Source organism: Neophocaena asiaeorientalis, unplaced genomic scaffold, assembly GCF_003031525.2.
Source record: "Neophocaena asiaeorientalis asiaeorientalis breed wild unplaced genomic scaffold, Neophocaena_asiaeorientalis_V1.1 scaffold340, whole genome shotgun sequence".
In the NCBI taxonomy this organism is placed as follows: domain Eukaryota; kingdom Metazoa; phylum Chordata; class Mammalia; order Artiodactyla; family Phocoenidae; genus Neophocaena; species Neophocaena asiaeorientalis.
In genome coordinates this window covers 829,771-850,304 of record NW_020172733.1, presented here as the reverse complement: position 1 = coordinate 850,304, position 20,534 = coordinate 829,771, and the positions used below count along the sequence as shown (strand labels likewise).

General features: G+C 34.8%; 1 protein-coding gene across 1 annotated transcript in view; it reads right to left on the bottom strand.

Annotated features, from left to right (window-relative positions):
• CNTN1 (contactin 1) overlaps positions 1-20,534 on the bottom strand; it is a 257,042-nt gene that overhangs the window by 43,239 nt on the left and 193,269 nt on the right. Inside the window, exons 19-22 of the mRNA XM_024740425.1 lie at positions 16,623-16,693; positions 14,050-14,284; positions 11,641-11,744; positions 4,315-4,501 (exon numbers count right to left, since the gene is read on the bottom strand). Coding sequence (XP_024596193.1) covers positions 4,315-4,501; positions 11,641-11,744; positions 14,050-14,284; positions 16,623-16,693 — 597 coding nt within the window. The remainder of the gene's footprint in view (positions 1-4,314; positions 4,502-11,640; positions 11,745-14,049; positions 14,285-16,622; positions 16,694-20,534) is intronic.

The window sequence follows — 20,534 nt, the reverse complement described above, 5'->3', positions numbered from 1 at the left end:
TTTTTTGATGATGAAGGCCACTGTTTCTTTATTGATAATCTGTCTGGATAATCTACCCATTGATGTAAGTGGGATGTTAAAGTTCCCTACTGTTATTGTATTAGTGTCAATTTCTCCCTTTTTGTCTGTTAATATTTGATTTATATGTTTAGGTGCATACATGATAACAAATGTTATACCCTCTTCTTGTATCACTTCCTTTACCATTTTATTATAGTATGCACTTCTCTATCTTTTGTTATAGACTGTATCTGTTATGAGTATTGCTACCTCAGCTTTCTTTTAGTTTCCATTTGCATGAATCTCTTTCCACCTCCTCACTTTCAGTCTCTGTGTGTCTTTAGCTCTGAAGTGAGTTTCTTGTAAGTAACAGATAGATGGGACTTTTCCCCTATTTAATCAACCACTCTGTGTCTTTTAATTGGAGCATTTAGTGTATTGACATTTGAAGTGATTATCGATAGATATATACGTATTGCCATCCTGTTACTAGTTTTCTGGTCGTTTTGTAGTTGTCTTTTAGTTTCTTCCCTTGTGGTTTGATTTTCTCTATTGGCATGCTCGTGTTCCTTTCTCTCCAGTTTTTGTGTATCTATAATTGTGGGTTTTGAATTGTAGTTACCATGGAGTCCATAAATGTTGACCTACAACTATAACTACTTGTTTTAAACTGATAATCATTTAAATTCAAACACATTCTAAAAGATCTACTTTTTAAACTCCCATCCACACATTTTCTGTTTTGATGTCATATTTTGCTTCTTCATGTTTATCCTTTAACAGTCTATTGTGGTTATAGTTGATTTTATAATTTTCATTTTTTAATCTTCATAGTTGCTTATTTAAGCGGTGATCCACAGCCTTTACTATATATTTGCTCTTACTAATAGGGTTTTTTATTTCATATCAACTCTTACTACTTGTTGTAGCCTTTTCTTTTCCACTTAGAGAAGACCCTCTAAAATTTCTTGTAAGGTTGGCTTTGTATTGATAAACTCTTTTAGTTTTTGCTTCTCCTATCTCTCCTTCAATTCTGAATGATAACCTTGCTGAGTAGAGTACCCTAGTTTGTAGGTTTTTCCCTTTCAGCACTTTAAATATATTATTGCCACTCCCTTCTGGCCTGCAAAGCTTCTGTAGAAATATCAGCTAATAGCCTTATGGGGGTTCCCTTGTAAGTGATTCTTTGTTTTTCTCTTGCTGCCTTTAGAATTCTCTCCTTATCTTTAACTTTTGCCATTTCTTTATGATATGTCTTGGGTCTCTTTGGGTTCATCTAGTTTGAGATCCTCTGTGCTTCCTGTATCTGGATATCTGTTTCCTTCCTCAGGTTTGGAAACTTTTCAGCCATAATTTCATCAAACACACTTTTGACCCCCTTCTCTCTTCTTCTTCTGAGACCCGCATAATAAAAATGTTAGTAAGGGGGCTTCCCTGTTGGCGCAGTGGTTGAGAATCTGCCTGCCAATGCAGGGGACACGGGTTCGAGCCCTGGTCTGGGAAGATCCCACATGCTGCGCAGCAACTAGGCCTGTGAGCCACAACTTCTGAACCTGCACGTCTGGAGCTTGTGCTCTGCAACAAGAGAGGCCGCAACAGTGAGAGGCCCGTGCACCGAGACGAAGAGTGGTCCCCGCACGCCGCAACTAGAGAAAGCCCTCTCACAGAAACAAAGACACAACACAGCCAAAAATAAATAAATTAAAAAAAAATGTTAGTATGCTTGATATTGTCACAGAGGTCTCTTAAACTGTTCTCAATTTTTTAAAATCTGTTTTTCTTTTGCTGTTCTGATTGGATTATTTCCATTATTCTATCGTCCAGATTGCTTATGTGTTCTTCTGTATCATGTAGTCAGCTGTTAATTCCATCTAGTGTTTTTCATTCCGGTTATTGCATTCTTCAGTTGTGACTTGTTCTTTTTTACATTTTCTAATTCCTAGTTAAGATCTTCACTGTCTTCATCTATTCTTTTCCCAAGTTCAGTTAGCATTCTTATTACTAATGCTTTAAACTCTTTATCTCTGCTTCATTAGTTGTTTTTTTTTACGGAGGTTCTTTTCTTTTTCTTTTGCTTGAAACTAATTTCTCTGTCTTCATATTTAACTTTCTCAGTCTCTTTGAAATTAGGTGAAACATTTAACTATTCAGTTCTTGAAGGAGTGTTTTTGTGTTGTAGTGCCCCTATCAATCTCTGTGTGTCCAGTGTCTTTGGTGGGAGAACTGGATCTGAAGTGAGCATGGGTCACATCTCCTCTTATGGTGTGCTGGTAACTATCATTCTGCTGGAATGTGGGATTGGAGACAGAAGGACTAGATCCAGAGCCAGGTGTGTACTGGAGCTTCTCCTATGCTCAGTGGCCATCACCACCCTACTGGGGGCAGTTTTGAGTCCCAAGGTGCTGGAGCAGAAGCCCTGAGGGTCAGGTCTAAGCTGGTTCCATTCCCTCTAAATGTGTCCTCTACCTCCCCACAGCAACAGAATCATTGCCTCAGAGGGGAGCAGTGCTAAAGCAAGGGGGCTAGAGTGGGTGCCCAGTGTAGGCCAGAGCATGTGATAAGACAGTCCTGGCAAGGCAGTCAGAGCTTGAGACAGCTCCCAATTCGGAGCCTCTGTGAACACAAGTAATGGCTGCCGTTGCCCCATTCAGATGCAGTGCTGGTTCTTTTCCAGTTCCTTCCCCCACAACTGCACACTCTCCTTGGCAATGTAGACTTTGTCCTATCTGGGAACTTTTCTGAAGAAGGCAACTGGTGCAGGTTGGAACACATTCTGGGAAAGCCCAAGAAAAGCCATCAGAGGATTTTCAATCTGATTCCTCTGTTGTGTTCCCAGGAGTAAGCAACTGTGTATGCACACTCTTCGTGAGTGGAGTCTTGTTTTCTACAGCCCTCTTGTAAGTCCCACTGGTGGTTTAATCTGCTTTGGGGACTCATCTTCCTGGTGTTGGACCCCAGGATTGGGGTGTCTGATATGTGGCTCAAACCCCTCATTCCCCAGGAGACCTCTGAGTCTGTGATATCCCCCTCTTCTTTTATGTCCCGTACTGGGGTAATGAGTCCCAACCTGATTACTTCTTCTCCCTTCCTACTTGACTCCATGTGGATATTACTTTATAGCCTTGGTTGTAGAAGAGTATTTCTGCCAATCTTCAGTTTGTTTTCAGTGAGAATTGCTCCATGTCTAGATGTATTTTTAATGTGTTCATGGGGGGAGGTAAGCTCAGGTCCTCTACTCTGCCATCTTGGTCTCCTCCTCCCATATTATCTGTTTATTCACTTTATTGTTCTGTCATCTGATGTTATACTTATTTATTTGTCATATTTCTCTCCGTCTCTCTCTCTTCCTCTCTTTCCATTAGTTTGTTAAACCCTTTGAGAAGAGGATCTGGGTCTTGCTTCATCCTTTCTGTATCGTCAACACTTAGACCTGTTCTGGGCATGTAGCATATTTTTGATGAATGAATAAATTGAACAAAGAACAAATGATGAATGCTCTTTTTACAAATTAGAAAGCTGAGGTTTAAAGATTTGATGTAATATGTCTACTGTCACACATTGAGTAAGTGATAGAGACAGATTAGAAACCCCTGTCTGATACCAAAGCCTGGATCTTACCACCATGTTTTATTATTTCATTAGAACTTTCTTTTCCCCCAAGTGAATTTCATAAATTTTCAAACTCTGATGGTAATCATGTCTTCAAATTCTTGTGAAGTTTCCCTAAATTCTGAATATAAGTTCTCCTCTTCCATCTGTTCAACTTGGGTTCAAAAAAGAGCTATCATAGTGAAGTCAGGAAGATGGGTATGACCAAAAAATGTGAGCAGGGCAGGTGGTCTTGTTATATTAACAATGAGAACATACAGTAATAAGAGAGTGAACATAATGCTACAACATTTAACTTGTATTTCATTGTGCAGTGATGAAGGTTTATAAATCAAAGCATAGAAAAATTATAGAATTTTTATTTTCTCATGTTGTTGATGCATTCCTATAAAACCAAGTTTAAAACAATAACAAATTAATTGTCTAATGATACAAAATTTTGTGGGCAGTCTTTACAAAGGGAGGTTCTGTAATGGAGCATTAAATGTGTGAAGGTATTCTCCACATTTTTTCATCATCTACAATAACTATCAATGCTTTTGTTTGTTTTTGTTTTTTTAAATCTTGTGTGATTTTTAAAGGTTAAAATTGAAAACCAAAAGTGCTCAGACTGCTGGGTAGTAATTTTCTCTCAAATATACCTGCATCATCACTGAACCAATTGGGAGTTTTTGACAAGTATAAAATGCAAATATTGAGACTCACGTGCTTTCTTGGTGAAGGTCTCAATCATATCACTGGGAGGTCCACACCCTGCGCTATTGCAGGCTCTGACTTCCATAAAGTACTGGGTGTCAGGCAGAAGGTTCTCCAGCCTGGCAGAGTATTCTTGGCTAGTGACTTGCACTCTGTGTGCAGCTGCTTCTTTATCATGGACAGCCCAGTACCGAATCTGCAAACATACAAGTTGAGTAATATTTTTTCATGATTCAGACGTTTCAGTTGCAAAAAATTCTTTTCAAGTTGTTCTGACACTTGATGTTGGCTGAGCATCATATTCTCAAATGTTACTTAATGTTACTTACGTTTCTATCAGTCTTAGAAAATGACAAGGCACACAATGCATATCTGATTAGAAGTGTCAAAAGCAAATTAAAGGCTCACCTCATTGCCTGAAATAGTCACACACAGACGAAAAAAGAGAAAAAGCCAAACAAATGTGCATAAGGTTTGCTCTCAAACTATAAAACTGGTTTCTGTTTGGAAGTATTTGCCACAATAATTTATATAATTTACTTCCAGCTTTATTTGTGTTTACATAATTGCAAATTTGTTAAGAGCCATTGATAAACAAAAATAGTCATGAGGCCTAAACATGCTAGCTTAATTACTTTCTGCCAGCTTATTTCAGAAGTATGTATATAAAATTATTTCCTTTGAACTTATATACAGGCCAGATATCAAAGAAATATTATACCTAATAACTTGATTAGCTGTAGAAGTTATCTTTAAAATAAGTTTTAAAAAATTTCATTCATGTTGTGATTAGAAATGATTACTTTTACCAACCAGCATATCAATGACAGCCTTCCTTGTCTCTTAAAGTTTAAGTAAAAGCTATGAATTATAATATTCATTCTTCCAATAAGGCTGTTTTATTGGTTAAAAATCTATAATTACATCTCAGTTATAAATAAAAAGGAGAGGATTGTTTATAAGTATACTGCAATTTTATATTTTAGATGCCCTGTCTATAAAATAATGAGATTTTAATTTCACAATTAACCAACATACTAGAAGATAATATCTAATATTTATATAATCCTGAAATGTTTATTTACATAAACACATAAAAAAACATTATAAAATGGAACTGGATGGCTCAAATTCCCTTTGTAACAAAGTGAGGTTTATATGAAGAATGAGCACATTTCAGAACAAAGGCTAGTTACTACTTGCTTATTGGTTTCCTTTGTGATATTTTTATTTTGTATACTAGGGCTCATTTTTTCTGATGCCAATAATATATTTCCTAATAGTTTTGATGAAATCTCTTTGGCTTTTCTGTCCTCTGACCAGAAGGCTGGCTTCAGAACCGAGGAAGCGGAATATTACAAGTGGCTCCAAAGGCAGATCTCAGTTGGCAGAGAAAAGACTTTATGAGGATGGGACCCTCCTTGTGAAGGCATGAGTTTCCTGGTGTTGGAAGCATCCAGGCAGTGCCTACATTCATCTGAGAAGGAGGAAGACGGCCTATATTTTAGTGGAAATTTGAACTGTGTGACATGTAAGGCCTCTTCCACTGCTTGACTGAAGAGAAATAAAATGAACATTTATATTCTAGTGAAATACCAGGTACTAAAGTAGGATCATCCATGTGTATTATTTTCTCAACAAACCAATAATGGTAGTATTTAGCCTGTTTTATAGCAATCAAAACTGACGTCCCCGAGGTTCAGACATTTTTATGTGGATACTTGAGAGCGCATTTTAAAATTTTATTCATTCATTATAACAACTTTTCTATCCCGTTTAAAGAGGAGAAGATTTTTAACTAGACCATTTCTAAAAGACACTAAGTATTAAAATGAGGACTTAAAGTGACAATTTTTTTTGACAGTTTACCCAAAATTCCATGAGGCATTTTGGCAATACAAAAGGAAAGAACAAAATTTTCTTTAATTTACTCTTTGCACCTATATCTTAAATGGCCAATTATTTTACTCATCTGATTTTGTCAGGGATCTATATTACACAGTCTCCATTGAAATTCACAATAAATTTAAGCAGTGCCTTAGTTATGCTCTGGTAACTAGGGAACAGAGAGAGTTATTGAGTGTATCAAATAATCTCTGACTTTCTTATTTTAGAATATGAGATTTTTTACAGACACTTTTACAGTATTTTAAACCTCTACTAAGGAAAGCATCCAATACAAAATTATTTTGGTTGAATAATCTGTCTCTCCTTAATTTAAAGCATACCTTTAGATTTAGCTTGCAATGTTTTCAAAGAATTCTAAAATAAATAGTGGATATATGTAAAATTTAGCATTTTTTTTTTCATCTGAACTAGGCACTGGCCATGCACTTAGAAATAATTTCCAAATAGATAATTTGGACCACTGTGTTTGATCCCTGCAGTAAGTTGCCCATTGTGGTGAAGAACCAATATTAATCTGTGAGAAAATTGTTTGGAGTGAAGGGTTGAACCTGTAGTCATGGAGCAGAACAAATGCACTCCTTTTAATTAATCACTAGGGAGACCAAAAGGCAGCTTGGATGAACTAGTGGAAAAAAAAAAAATAAATGAAGCAGGTCCTGCTTTATGGACAGTAGACCATAAATTCATTTTCACATGCTAGAGCAACATATAGTGTATTTATTTCTATTTAACACTGTGGCATTATATAAATTTAACTCTTTATTTACATGTTCCTAAAATCTCCACAACACCCCATGTCTAGTGTTAACTTATCTTAGTGCTTATTAAACAATTATGGAATTGCCCCATTACTGGTCTCTACTATTGCTAGGTTATAAACTCCTTGAGGACAGGTATTCATTATTTCAAATGCGGTGTACATAGGACTGCATTTGATGTATGGCACTCATTCATTCATTGAACAAATATTTTCTGGGTATCTACTTTGTACCAGCTATGTGCTAGATGCTAGGAATATAGTAGTGAACCAAGGAAACATGTTTTTTTTTCCTCCATAGATCTTATAAATAAAGTAAGAAATCAAAATGTTTAAGTTCATATAAAATTACTAATATATTTGATAGGATGATCTAAGTGTATAATTTTGTCCCAAGAAAATTTACTCTTTATAACAGTATTGGGAAGCTGAAAAGAAAAGCCTCAGAAAAAGGGCTAAATCATATAACAAAGAATAATTATAATTTCCATACATTTATGAACTACAATAACACCACTTTTGTACAAAGATAATAGTTATATCCCTTCCGAGGAAAATTTAAGAAATTTGTAGGAAAAACAGCTCTTTAATCTCATTTTCTCCAAAGAGGCTTAGAGTAAAACCTGGATGTTACAATTGTGGAAGTATTTAAAGATATTTAGTACTTTTGAAAATTAAGTTTGCTCCATTTTATTATTTTCCACTTCAGTAAACTTTTGTATCAGATTTCCAAACTTTCTTCTTCAAATTCTGAATTTTCTGAAAAAAATATCTTCTGACAGCTGAATATTCTTTTGTTATGGATTTAATACAGTTTTTAGGAAAAAAATCTAAATACGGTTATTTAAGTGAAAAATATCTAAAAAAGATATTATATAATAACTTTATATTATCCAGATCCCAGACTAATTCAAGTATTAGTACATTCTATGGGTTAGGAATAGTAATAATATATATCACTCAAAATCTGTATTCTCACACTTCTTGGAACCTATTCAAAGTTCCTTTTTATTCTAGCCATTGGTGCAGGAACCAAACAATTCTATGTAGGCTTCAACCAGCTTCCCATAAGTACTACCAGTTAGCAGTTTTCCTCTGCTATTGCTGCTAACTTCTCACTCCCTGTCTTGGGTCATCCTCGATGCTGCAGTGTGAACCTTGTCCTGCAATCAATGCAGGGAGGGGAGGTGATGCCCCTGGGGCCACTCTTAACCAATGGGGAATAGCAGTGGATGAATGCTTCCCCTTTCATTCTATGTGGGGTAATTCTCAACCACATTTATGAAGCTCCTTAAAGATCACAAGGGATGGAGTACCAGTGCCCACAGTGGTTGCCAACAAGATAAAGCATTTTTCTAAACCCTCTCCTGTTCATTCTGCTTTTTCCTCATATCTGCTCCCTGGGATCATATTTAAAACAAACAACAACAAAAACACTAACTTCTTCTATACCTGTGTGTCAGACTTTGCTTTGGGGAGATCCAGATGAAGATAGATGTCTTCTCCAAAATAAGAAAATACAGCACTTCCTAAATATGAGCTTATGCTCACCATAATAATTTAACTTTTAAAGACATCTGTGTAAACTACTCAGGATGGTTAATCTTTTAAAATAGTTGTGAAATCAATCATCAGCATTAATCTCCAATTCAGCTGCTAAGAGGTTTTGTATTTATTATTCCTGATAGAATATTTTACTTGTTTTCATTAAGTGAATTCTTTACCTGCTGGGTGAGTAAACTAAGTCTTTTGTGGATTCCTGGGCAGGAGCCCAAATTTCTAATAAGCCTTTGATAAGAAATACTTCTTGCATTCTTCTAGTTCACCTACACTGCAGGAAATTAAGATTAAAAGTGGGGAGCTCTTTAACTAGGCCAGGAGGGGGAAAGAATAAAACTTAAACTTTCTACAAGATACACTTTAAAACCACAAGGGATTTTTAAAAATCCAATTGCCAGCAGTTCTCACTTGAAATGTCAGGAAATTAACCTTGAGATGGGGTCAATCACACAGGACTTGGGCTTTTCCAACTTTTAATTTATCTTATTTTATTAATGCCCTGCTTTTTTTCTCTGTTTCTTTATAACTTAGACCCATAGTACACTTTCATGGGAAGTGCAGTAGGATATTAGTTTTCTTGATCGTCTATCTTGTTAAACCACCGGCTTCTTCCTTCACATCTAAAAATAGTAACAATAACCGCATTATAGTGAGTCAAGCTTTTCCCCCATAAAGGGGCATTTTCTTACAGGAGAATAAATGTTACAGATTTTCTCTTTTAAGCTTTCATGCTTGTCTCTTTGATATTTAAAGCTCTGTATGAAAGACTTAAAGGCTTTTTAAAGAAAGAATAAATGGAAACAATAATTCTATGATTTATTTCCAAAATTTTTTTTTTTTTTTTTTTTTTTGCGATACGTGCCCTCTCACTGTCGTGGCCTCTCCCGTTGCGGAGCACAGGCTCCGGACACGCAGACTCAGCGGCCAGGGCTCACAGGCCCAGCCGCTCCGCGGCATGTGGGATCCTCCCGGACTGGGGCACGAACCCGTGTCTCCCACATCGGCAGGCGGACTCTCAACCACTACGCCACCAGGGAAGCCCTTCCAACATTTTTAATTAACCCTTCTCTGGAGAGGCAAGACCTAGGTTCAAGTCAGTTTATACCAACTATTACTCAGATAAATGTTTTTAACTTCAAGTTCTTCACCTTTAAAATGGAGAAAATAATAGTGTTTATCTCCTGGGATTGTGTGGATTCAATACGATGAGCTCAATTAAATGTTTGACATCATAGGGCTCAACAAATATTATCATTATTAACATTATCATCATTGTCATCATCATCATCGTCATCATTGTCTTCAAATGTCCAATGATATAAAACAGGGAAAAGCGTTAAACACAGGTTATTTCATTTATTCCACACAACGGGATATGAGGCATTGATTACTCTCAGCTTTAAAAGTGAGGAAACTAGGGCCCAGAAAGTTTGAATAAATTTTCCACAAAGTTTCTAAGTGACAGAGCTGAGAGATAACCCCACGTCTGTTCAACAGCAGAGCTCTTAATTTTCTAGTATGGAGTTGTGAAACGTCAGAAATCTGTGAAACTAAACTTCTTCACGGCATACGGTTTTTGATCATTTGAGAAAATCTTAGCTGTTAAGGTTATCTTTTGCTATTTAATTGAGAATCTTCTACTTAGCTTATTCCGCATCAAGAGCGTATATTCTGATTATTGTCTAAATTCACTGCTGCCAGTGCATTGTTTCACATCTCATATTTCCATTTTACTCTGCATGTCAGAAGTTATAAAATAGTCAACATATAATTCTCAGACAAAGAAAATATCTATTTCTGTGGCATGTTTTTAGCAAAGTAATAATACATCTTTAGCACTTTGAGTTAATGCATGGGTTATATATTAAATAATCATTTTTTTCTCTTTTTTATTGCTTACAAATGAATAATATTTAAAAAAAGAAGAAATCCTAAGTCCAAAATATGGCTTGAAAGCTCTAAATATTGATGTGTTCTCCCAAGATACCTCAGACTTATTTATTACAGGGCTTTCTAACATCTAGTGAATTTCTCTCTCTTTTCCATTTCTATTTCTTTTCTACCAGATGCAAATGTAAGTTTAATAAGTTATGAATATTGGAACTTCACAGTCCACTTCTATAATTCCACTCTCTTGGTGACAACTTCAGCTGATCACTTGCAAAGATGATCTGAAAACACTTTAACATCTACCCAAATCATAACCTATGATACCAAGAAAAAAAGCTTCCTGTTAGCTTGTGAGTTTAAAACTTAAAACCTGGGGCTGCTTTTGTGGTTCTATCTCAGAAACAGGGTCTTGAGAAAGCCAGGTTGCAGCACTTTATTTGAGTATATTAGTGCTAACTAAGGCTAGTTGTTGAATCTCTCTGGCATCCATTTTCTCATCTGCAAAGGTAGGACGATGTCAGTTCCTCTTAATTTTCACTCTTTGTGCTTAAAAATATGAGACAACTTCACTTTTCCTACAAAATCAAGTCTAAATTTCATATTAAAGATCCAGGCAGAACTAGCTTCAATTCCCCAGGTCTTATTTCTGTTGACTAAGACAAGTCCTCCCCTATCCTTCTGGATAAATCCTACTACACTTTTAAGACTTATTTTGAAGGAAGTTTCCTTTGAGACATTTCGAATGTTGTCAATTTTCTGCCTTCATAGATAGCATAATGGGATACATATTTAGTATATTTAGAAGTATTTCCTTTGGAGGGCTTTTTGGAAGTGGAATTAATGAGTCAAATAAGGTAAAAAAAATTAAATTACCAAACTACCAAAATGATTTCCCCAAAATTTGAGATTTACCAGCATTTTATGAGAATGTTTGTTTCAAAAGATTGTGCTTAAGCCCGAGTGTTATTACCTTAGTTTTTATTTTGGCCAATTGTTTACCTACACACAGGACTCTACATCTCTTATAGATAAGTCAGTTTGGAACCCCTGCTTTACTCATAAGTTAGTTAATAAATATCCAACATATTAAACACAGAGAATATAGTGTTAGTTGTCACATAAATCAGAAGGACACAGAACGTTGAGAGATGCAACATATTTGAAAAGGTATGCTGATAATTATGAGCAAGTGTATTTAGTTTGGTAAAAATTGAACTCACCTGATAGCTTTCCACTATTTTTTCTACAACATGCTCCCAATGAACAGATATCTCAGAAGATGATAAGACTTTTACGCCTACTGCTGTTGGGGCTTCACTGGGAGCTGAAATTTGATGAGAACATTACATTCTTACATAAGATGCTTATTTCGTGGTCATCAGTAATACATGCACACACACATATTCATATACATGAATGTTAATACAGACAGATACATATACATACACATATATACACACACTTATACAAAATATGGAAATCCATAAGGATTTCTCTGATATCTGTGAGCAAGAACCATACTAATATTTTGTATTTCTTTTAACTAACCTGTTTATGAAAGCCTGTGGATGCAAATTAAAATTTATTATGTTTAGCTTATCAACTCTATATTGTCAAAGATAGGAAATTTGGTATTTATTATAGAAAATTAGTCATTACAATTAATTTTCAACTCTCTCACACTTCCTATTTAATATGAGCTAAAGATATACAGCAATACTTCCCTCTTTCTCTTTTATGTTTAAGCTAAGATCTTTTTTTTTTTCTTTTTTTAAGATCCTTTGAAACAAGTTGTGACATCCACCGCTTCTTGTGCTCAGGAAAGCCTTTATAAGTCTAATCGTCCAACTGGGCATCTAGTCAAATATGTATCAAAAGGCTCTGTTCAGTGAAAAAAAAAGTAATTTACATCCCTTACAAAAATTACACAAAGTAACTAAGGAAATCTTAAGCAGGAGTGATCAGTTTTTATTGTCTTTTATTAATAAACCATAATCCTCTTTTATGCTAAAATGTCCTGCACATGAACACTGTCACCTTTCCAAATCAAGGTAAACGTGTGGCACTGTGACTGATTTCTTAGCAGTAGCAGTGAAGATGAACACTTAAACGAATTTTGTCACATGCACGTTTTATGAGACTCATGAAACATTTAGGAAAGAAATGTAGTTAAATACAGATGGCCATAACCAAAGAGATGACAAGCATGGCTTTTGCCTGATTACTTTAGCATCAAGTAAAAAAAAAAATCATACTGGGTGAGAAGGTAACTTGTAAAATGCTTTACACTTTCATTTTCTCTGTGAGATGTACTTAAGTTGTTCAAACTATTGAGTCAAGTTATCATACTTCTGCCGAATCAGAATGAGTGTAGAAAATGTGGGATTAATTACTCAGGATTAAATAGTCCTGAATTGATTATTAACTTAGAAATTTCTACTTGTTATTCTTTCTATGTATTTCATTGAGCTAACTTTAGAAAAGTATGCACGTGTTTGTGTGTGTGTGTAAACATATATACATATATATGATTGTCTTTCATGTTTGTATTGAAAGTAAAGATCATGGGATGATTTGAATAGATATTAAATTTTTAACAAATATGAAAGCTAATAACTCTATGACTGAAGAGCATAAATTCTAAGGGATAGCTAAATGTTTATTGTGGACTAAAATTAGTGTAAATTGGGTAAATTAATAGATAGTGTTTTTCCTCTAAGAGATCAGAAGAGTACTTCACATAGTTTTAAGTTTTAAAACCCTTCCATTTTTACTTCTCACACATGTGCAAAGGGAAACTTGTCCAAGCACAAATGTATTAGGTCAGAAGGCAACGAAAATCTCTACTTGCCTTTCTAGCCATTAATTATTTGCATAATGCATGTGAGTACAAAGGTATAATAAGGAAGTCTTACCTTTTTAAATAGGAAAATAAATAATAAAAAAAAGTGTAGCAGCTTAAATGGGAAACCATAGAAATCAATGTAATTAAGTTTAATATAAAAATATGTATAATTTAGCAGAGATATATAAAGTCTTCCAGAAGTATGCTCAGTTCAGTTAAAGTTTCTACAAAAACAAAGAGCCAGTATCTGTATTTTTTTTCCCCTGAATAGCCTTTCAGATAACTTTTTTTCTTTCCAAGAAAAAAATTTCAACTTGCTTTCTGACTCCTTTTTCATAGAATTATGCCTAAGTTCACTTTAATGAAATTCTATCATGCTACTGTAATGACAAAAGAAGTTACATAAATGATACAATACACAATTTTGAGTTAAAAGGAGAAATTTTATCCAAAAAAAGTGTATGTTAAGATTCCATCAAGTCTGGAGAATTTCTGACTGCAAAATTATAATCAAGAGTCCAGGAACAGCGGTCTAAGCCAAGGATTTTAGTGGAGATTTCCTAACTACCATAAACATGATCTAAAGGATGAAAGAGATTTTGGCAACATTCCTGTCATTTAAATGAAGAGACTGACATTTTAATTTGGCTCAAAATTTACTAACTCATTTACAAAATGTGTGGTATCTTAAAAAGATCTTAATAAGTAGGCTCGAAAGACAGCAAACAAAATGCCTACTGGAGAAGCAGAATCCCTCATCAGGTCAGTGGGGTCTTTCACCTACCATCTTGCGCGGAGTGGATGATGGCTGTGAGGCTGTATGGTCCATCTCCTTTGTTGTTGAAAGCTTTGACTTTGACTTGAAATGCAGTGGAAGGGCGCATGGTCTCATCTTTATGAACATAGCGGCCAGTATCTGGGTTAGTAACTGTCACTTTTTTCCATTCTTCCCCATCAAATGGCTTAAATGCCACTATGTAACCAAAATTGTTGCCGTAGTGGTATTCTCTTGACAAAGGCTGAATAGAAATTGAAATATTTAATAGGTTTAAGCAATACGGTTAACATGGGGAAAATCCTATGCAAACAATAAATATGCTACACATGGAAGCATGCTTTCTGTAAAAACATTCTTAGTTCATAAGTGAGAGCTGCATGAAAAGGCCAGGGCACAAATGTGCTCCAACATGTGGTGACTTCATTTACCAAATTCGTTATTTCTGGAACACCCCACGGGGGCTCCCACTCTAGGCTTTTTTACTTTCAGTTCCTTCCTTCTAGGATGCTTTCCCATTTGTCAGAAAGGATGCTTTGCCATTTGTCAGAAAGTCCCTCTCTCATTGTATTGTATTTAATACAATAATAATGATCTACACTACATATTCTACTTATTGTCTACTTTACTGTCTCTCTCCACTAGTATAACGTAAGTTTCATGAGGGCAGGGTTATTGTCAGTTTCATTTACCTAGACTCTAGAGCAAAGCCTCAAGTAGTATTTATTCAATGGATAAGTAAATGAATTTCTTTAGAGTTGAAAGGCTATGGTAAGACAGTTAACAATACTCTGGAATATCTGTATTGTAACCAAACAATAGAAACTGGTCAGAGGAAAAAGAATGCGAAAGGAGGAAGGGATAACATTGCACTGATCTGTAGGAGGCTGGCTATGGGCCCTGTCTGACTCCAGGGCTGAAGTAAGAGCTCTGTTTTGCATTATTTTCTCAGAGTTATTATTATATAACAATTGCTCAATAAAGAAGTCTGTGTCAGCCCTAACAATCCATTATTTATAAATACTGACTCAAAGCAAGTTCTACTGAGTATCCATCATTTAGTCTTTTTTAGCCAATAAAGTAAATGTGCCCATTGTATATTGACTTTTTTCACCAGAATATCAAAGTTACGGTGTCTTGAGGAAAAACCTTGAACTAAATACAACACAGTAGCTTGAATATCCATAGGTTAAACAGGAATGTCTGTAAATGTACAAAGTTCAAAGGGAAAAGAAGTTGTTCTTGGTTGCACAATATAGAAATCCTGAAGCATGATCACAAGGATGTACAAAATATGATTTTACATTATTAATAGAATAGCCTAACATTCCCACCATAATTTAAATATTTTTTCTTATTGATAGTTCTATACTTAGTTTTTGCAATTTAGTAGATCAGAATTAGCTATGGAGTTTTCAAAAATTAGTGATTCTCAGGCCCTAGTCTCAGAGAATTGATTTCAAATTTTTGAAATAGGAATTCCCAATTCTGAATTTTTTGACAAGCTCCTCATCTTATTGTGACGCACATATCTACACAGTTTAAGAAAATCAAGCCTAAAGAAAGGAGGAAAATGTTAAAATTTTTCCAATATCTTCACTTTTGTGTGATACACTGACACTAGAACTGACAAATCATTTGAGATTTGAATGAAGAAAAGGCATTTTTTTTCTAAATCTTACTTAAAAATGTGATTTAAATGCCAAGTATAAAATATGACTACAGAGCACAGAGTGAAGTCAATTTCTGCTAAATATCCATTTATTATATAAATCAATTTAACTCATGTAAAGAATAAAACCTGTCATTTTTCCTGTAGTTCTCAGAATCCTTTGGAGCCTTAGTTGTGTTCTTTGACTTTCTGCAGTGATTAAATACTAAAAATATTTAACGGATACATAGAGCTATATAAAACATGTTACCTAGATAAACGCCAGATGTCTAATTCAGGCAAATCTATGTTACCAAAGCCTTTCCCACCCCCAGTATCTCTCTCACTTCAAAAATTCAGCTAAGACGCATTGTTTTCCAGACATCATAGACTCTGAAAAAAAACTCCCCTTTGGGTCATAAAAATTTAATACAATGTTTTGGACACCTCAATAACAAGTCATTTGGGGGGACTTCTAAGACTGACCAATGATAGATTACACATGGTGATGAAAGTAAGTCTGAAGTGAGAAAGCAAACTCCAATTTTAAAACAGATGCTGATACAAAAAAATTTTTAACTGAATCGTTGGAGTTCTGAAAGTCCAGAGCAAATGTGGATTGCAATTGGGCTACCAGGCCACAGAGAGCACAAAATAGCTCTGGAATGAGAGAGTTGAATGTTTGTTTAATCTTTAAACCTACAGATACTTTAGCATCAATAATCTGTTTTGGTATAAGAATTGCACTAAGCCATAGTAAGCCAGGTAAAATCTGGCATGCATTTAAGAAAAAAAAATAATTTTAGTAATTTATTGTTGTTTGCGTTTGGGGCATTGTCTTTTATTTCAATTTATTTCAGGAAGCAAAATGGGTTTGAGATTAAGTGTAGGTAAAGCAGCCTATTAACATATGCAACTTCTTAGCACTTACCGCCCATGTTATGGTCAGTTCTCTGTTGCTTCCACCCCCACCTCCTACATCTGAAGGAGCCACATTAGGTGCTGAAACAAATAAACAAAGCTACAAATGAGAGGCCCTGTAATTATTTTCTTATGTTAGAGTTCTTATTCACTTAGAAACTGTACATGTTTTCTTTCACCAGGAAAGGCAAGCTGCACACATGATCCAATGCCGCATAGTTGCTGTAATAATGTTTTACTGCCAAGAAAAGAATTGGTTCAGTGCCACAGGAAATGTATTAGTTTCCTTCAACAAAGTAGTGAAGCAAATTTGCCTTCCCATCTTTTTTTTTTTCTGTGTCCTTTTATTTAATATGCTTTTGAAAGATTAGACGTATTTTATTGGTAAAATATTTCACAGCTCGCTTTGAACTCTATGACCTAACAACTCACTGTTGTGTTAGTTTTATGCCTCAATCTACAAATAACTGTTAAGAAACAGTGCATGTGCATTAACATAGGATTATGCTTCCCTGAAATATTTGGAAACAGAAATCTAATGCTGTTCTTATGCTCTTATTTTCAATGCCTAAATCTCTTCTGGAACCCTGTCCCATCAGTGACTCCAGTTCTCACCTACTTCCATCTTTTTACATTATCCTTCTATTTTTCAGTCTCTACTGTAATGACTATCCTTTTCAGTCTCTCCAGCCTTAAAAATCATCCTGTAATACTGTTTTCCTCTTAATCTCACCCTTTCCTGTCACTGAACTGCAAAGAATGATATATGACTATTTTTATACTTCACTCCATAATCACTTTTTAACAACCCATAATCTGTTTCCACTTCATATTACTGAAATCACTCTCTCAAAAATCACAAAATTTCTTTTAACTACCAAGTGCAACGGCCTCTTTGTTTTTCTCCAAGTTATTCTCTCTCCTTGGAAGTCCTTCAGGGTGGGTGCTATATCTTATCAGATTTGCATACTCTTATCTTATTGTAGTCTTTACCTTATTGGATTTGCATCTAATTGGAGTTGTACAGATAATGCTAAAGCATAGTTTGTTCCTGCACTCCAGGCAGTTGGAGACCAGCTACCTAGCTACGCAGGTAAAGACCATGCTTTTACTGAGGACATACATTTTCCCACACAATCGCTGTGGTTCAGTCTGAAATATCATTCCCGGCTCTTTTAACATTTTAAAGAACAGATGACATGTCAGTTCTTCCATGACTCCCCAAATAGTCCTTCCCTAAAGGAAACTGTCACACCTTCTACAGAGTACTCATTTACTGAGTTAGAGATCCTAACAAGTAATTGTGATTCACAGATAAATACTTCAAAACTTCCTCTATGTTAGCCACATAAATTCTTTGCTGAACTATGCACATTAATTGCACAGAAACAAACAAAATACAGGCTTTTCTTTATATCTATAAAACTATATGGCTTCCTTTCCTGATTAAGAAATTAATGTGAAGCTTGAGAGATTATATTTTATTATTTTATTTTATTTTATTATTTATTATTAACTGCCACCACTTGAGTGTTAGAAATTAAATTGAGTGCATGGGGGTGTTAAAAGGTAATTTACTTGTAGCACTTTAGATGAAATACATATTGAAGGCTGGGACATTAAAATACTGCTGGAAACCCTTTAAGCCTCATAATTCATATTCTGAGGTTAAAATTTTACATGCTATACAGAAACAAAGAACATGTCTTATAATCAATGAATAAATCAAATTTTGTGTTTAAGTACAAATATTGTGGTCACAAGGCAAATAATTTCAAAAATAACTCTAGAATAATTTAATTTATTATATTGCAATTTGTTGAATCAAATATTGCCTTCATCATGACAAGTATATTTGCCAAAGCATTTCACTATAATCTTTTAAATTATAATCAATATTAACCTTTGTTATTTAGAACAGAGCTAAAAATAGAGTATGTTTATGTTAGAGTGAATATTTTTCCCATTTCGTCACTTTTAGTTTCAGGTCTAACACACTTCAAATAAGTAATTCAAGATTATTTTCCTCCTCAAAGATCATCCATTGAGTTCACGATGCTGAAAATAAGACAGAACAAAAGCACAGAAATAAAGGTAGCTATATCTCTTTTTCCTTTTTTTTTGCGGTACGCGGGCCTCTCACTGTTGTGGCCTCTCCCGTTGTGGAGCACAGGCTCCGGATGCATAGGCTCAGCGGCCATGGCTCACGGGCCCAGCCACTCCGCGGCATATGGGATCTTCCCGGACCGGGGCATGAACCCACGTCCCCTGCATCAGCAGGCGGACTCTCAACCACTGCGCCACCAGGGAAGCCCTAGCTATATCTCTTAATAGAGTGTTTTATATCTTACTTGGAATCATAGAGTGTTTTATATTTAAATTTCCTTCTTTAAGCTTTGAACGTTCATTTGTAGCTTTAGGAGCTAAGGGATATTTTTTCACAAGTGGAATTGGCATATAACCTACATATTTGACATGTATCTGAATACCTAACTACTCTGTATTTGTATTCAGCCCTGCAGAAAACAGGAGGACTTGGCCAAATACTGATTCCTTTCAGGGAAGTAAATCACCCTGAGCACAAGGAAGTTTACGTAACTTTAGCCTCCAGGGCATCTGACAGTGAGCAAAATAGACTTTCTCTTAACGATAAATTATTAAAAAGAATTTAAACAAATATTTAGGAAAAATACAAAATTCTTGAATTAACAATGAATAAACAATTTAAAATAGTGAGGCTTTTAAACTTGTCTTTTTGCAATGATTTCAGTCTAATAATGATTCCTTAATGATGTTTGTAGGAAGGCTTTTGTATTTCAGTTGTAGATCTAAAAAATATTTAAAAAGAAAATCAAGCCAATGCCATGATTATTCTTTCCTATGAAAAGAAACTGTTGCCAATTTTACTTGTAAATTTGAATGCTTAAATATTTGCATATAAGTAACATTTGGGGCTTTGGCGTTTTATTTAACAATGTACAAACTGCCCTGTGACAAATCCTAAATTATAAAAATCATGGAATATAGGAAGAAAGTCCCTTGATTTAAAATATATGGACTACTCAGTTTTTGTTAATTATTGTTTTCCATTTTTACAGAAATAAAGTTACCATGAATGTAGCTTCTCATTTCAATTTGCATCAGAATTTCACTGTGATTTAAAACAAATTTTTTAGTAAGAGATTCAAAATGGTATGTAAGTAATGCTCTAGGGGCTAGATAAACAAAGGGATTAAAGCCTTACATCTGCTTTTATTCTATCTATAAATATATTTTCTTTCTGAAGTCATTAATAAAATCAAATGAACTGTATAATATTTGGATATTCAAATGAGTTCTTCATAATTCTTATGATCTCCTGCTCTGATGGTGGACCAGATTGCTAACATTCTTTATGCATCTACCATGTTAAATTGATGCTCTTCCCAGGTAAAAATTATATAGGGTCTGAAATTGTTCACAAAAACATTAATGTCTTTAGATCTCATCAGGCCAAAATTGTAGTTTGCTTATTAATCTAGATTTTGTTCTCAAACAGGAAAGTTAAATGGGCGTAGCAGGGTAAATTCGTTAACTGCTCAACAGAATGATAGTCTAAAGACAAGTCATCTGGGGGAATGTTTAGATGGGCAGAAAAGAATGCTACAAACTGAAATAAGCATAATGCATAGTAAAGTTATTATAAAGAACCCAAACTGATTATGGATTTTTCACTTAAGTGAAAGAATGAACACTTCCTAGTTTATCTCAGTGTATTAAAAACAAAAGCATCTAATGTATATGTTAACCTTGTTTCAAACAAAACAAATTATATTTGGTAATATATTTTTCTGAATTTTAATATGCAAATATCACAGTAGGTTTGATCACTACTTTTCATTATCCTCTATTAACTTACAATTGCAAGAACCATCCTCTTTCC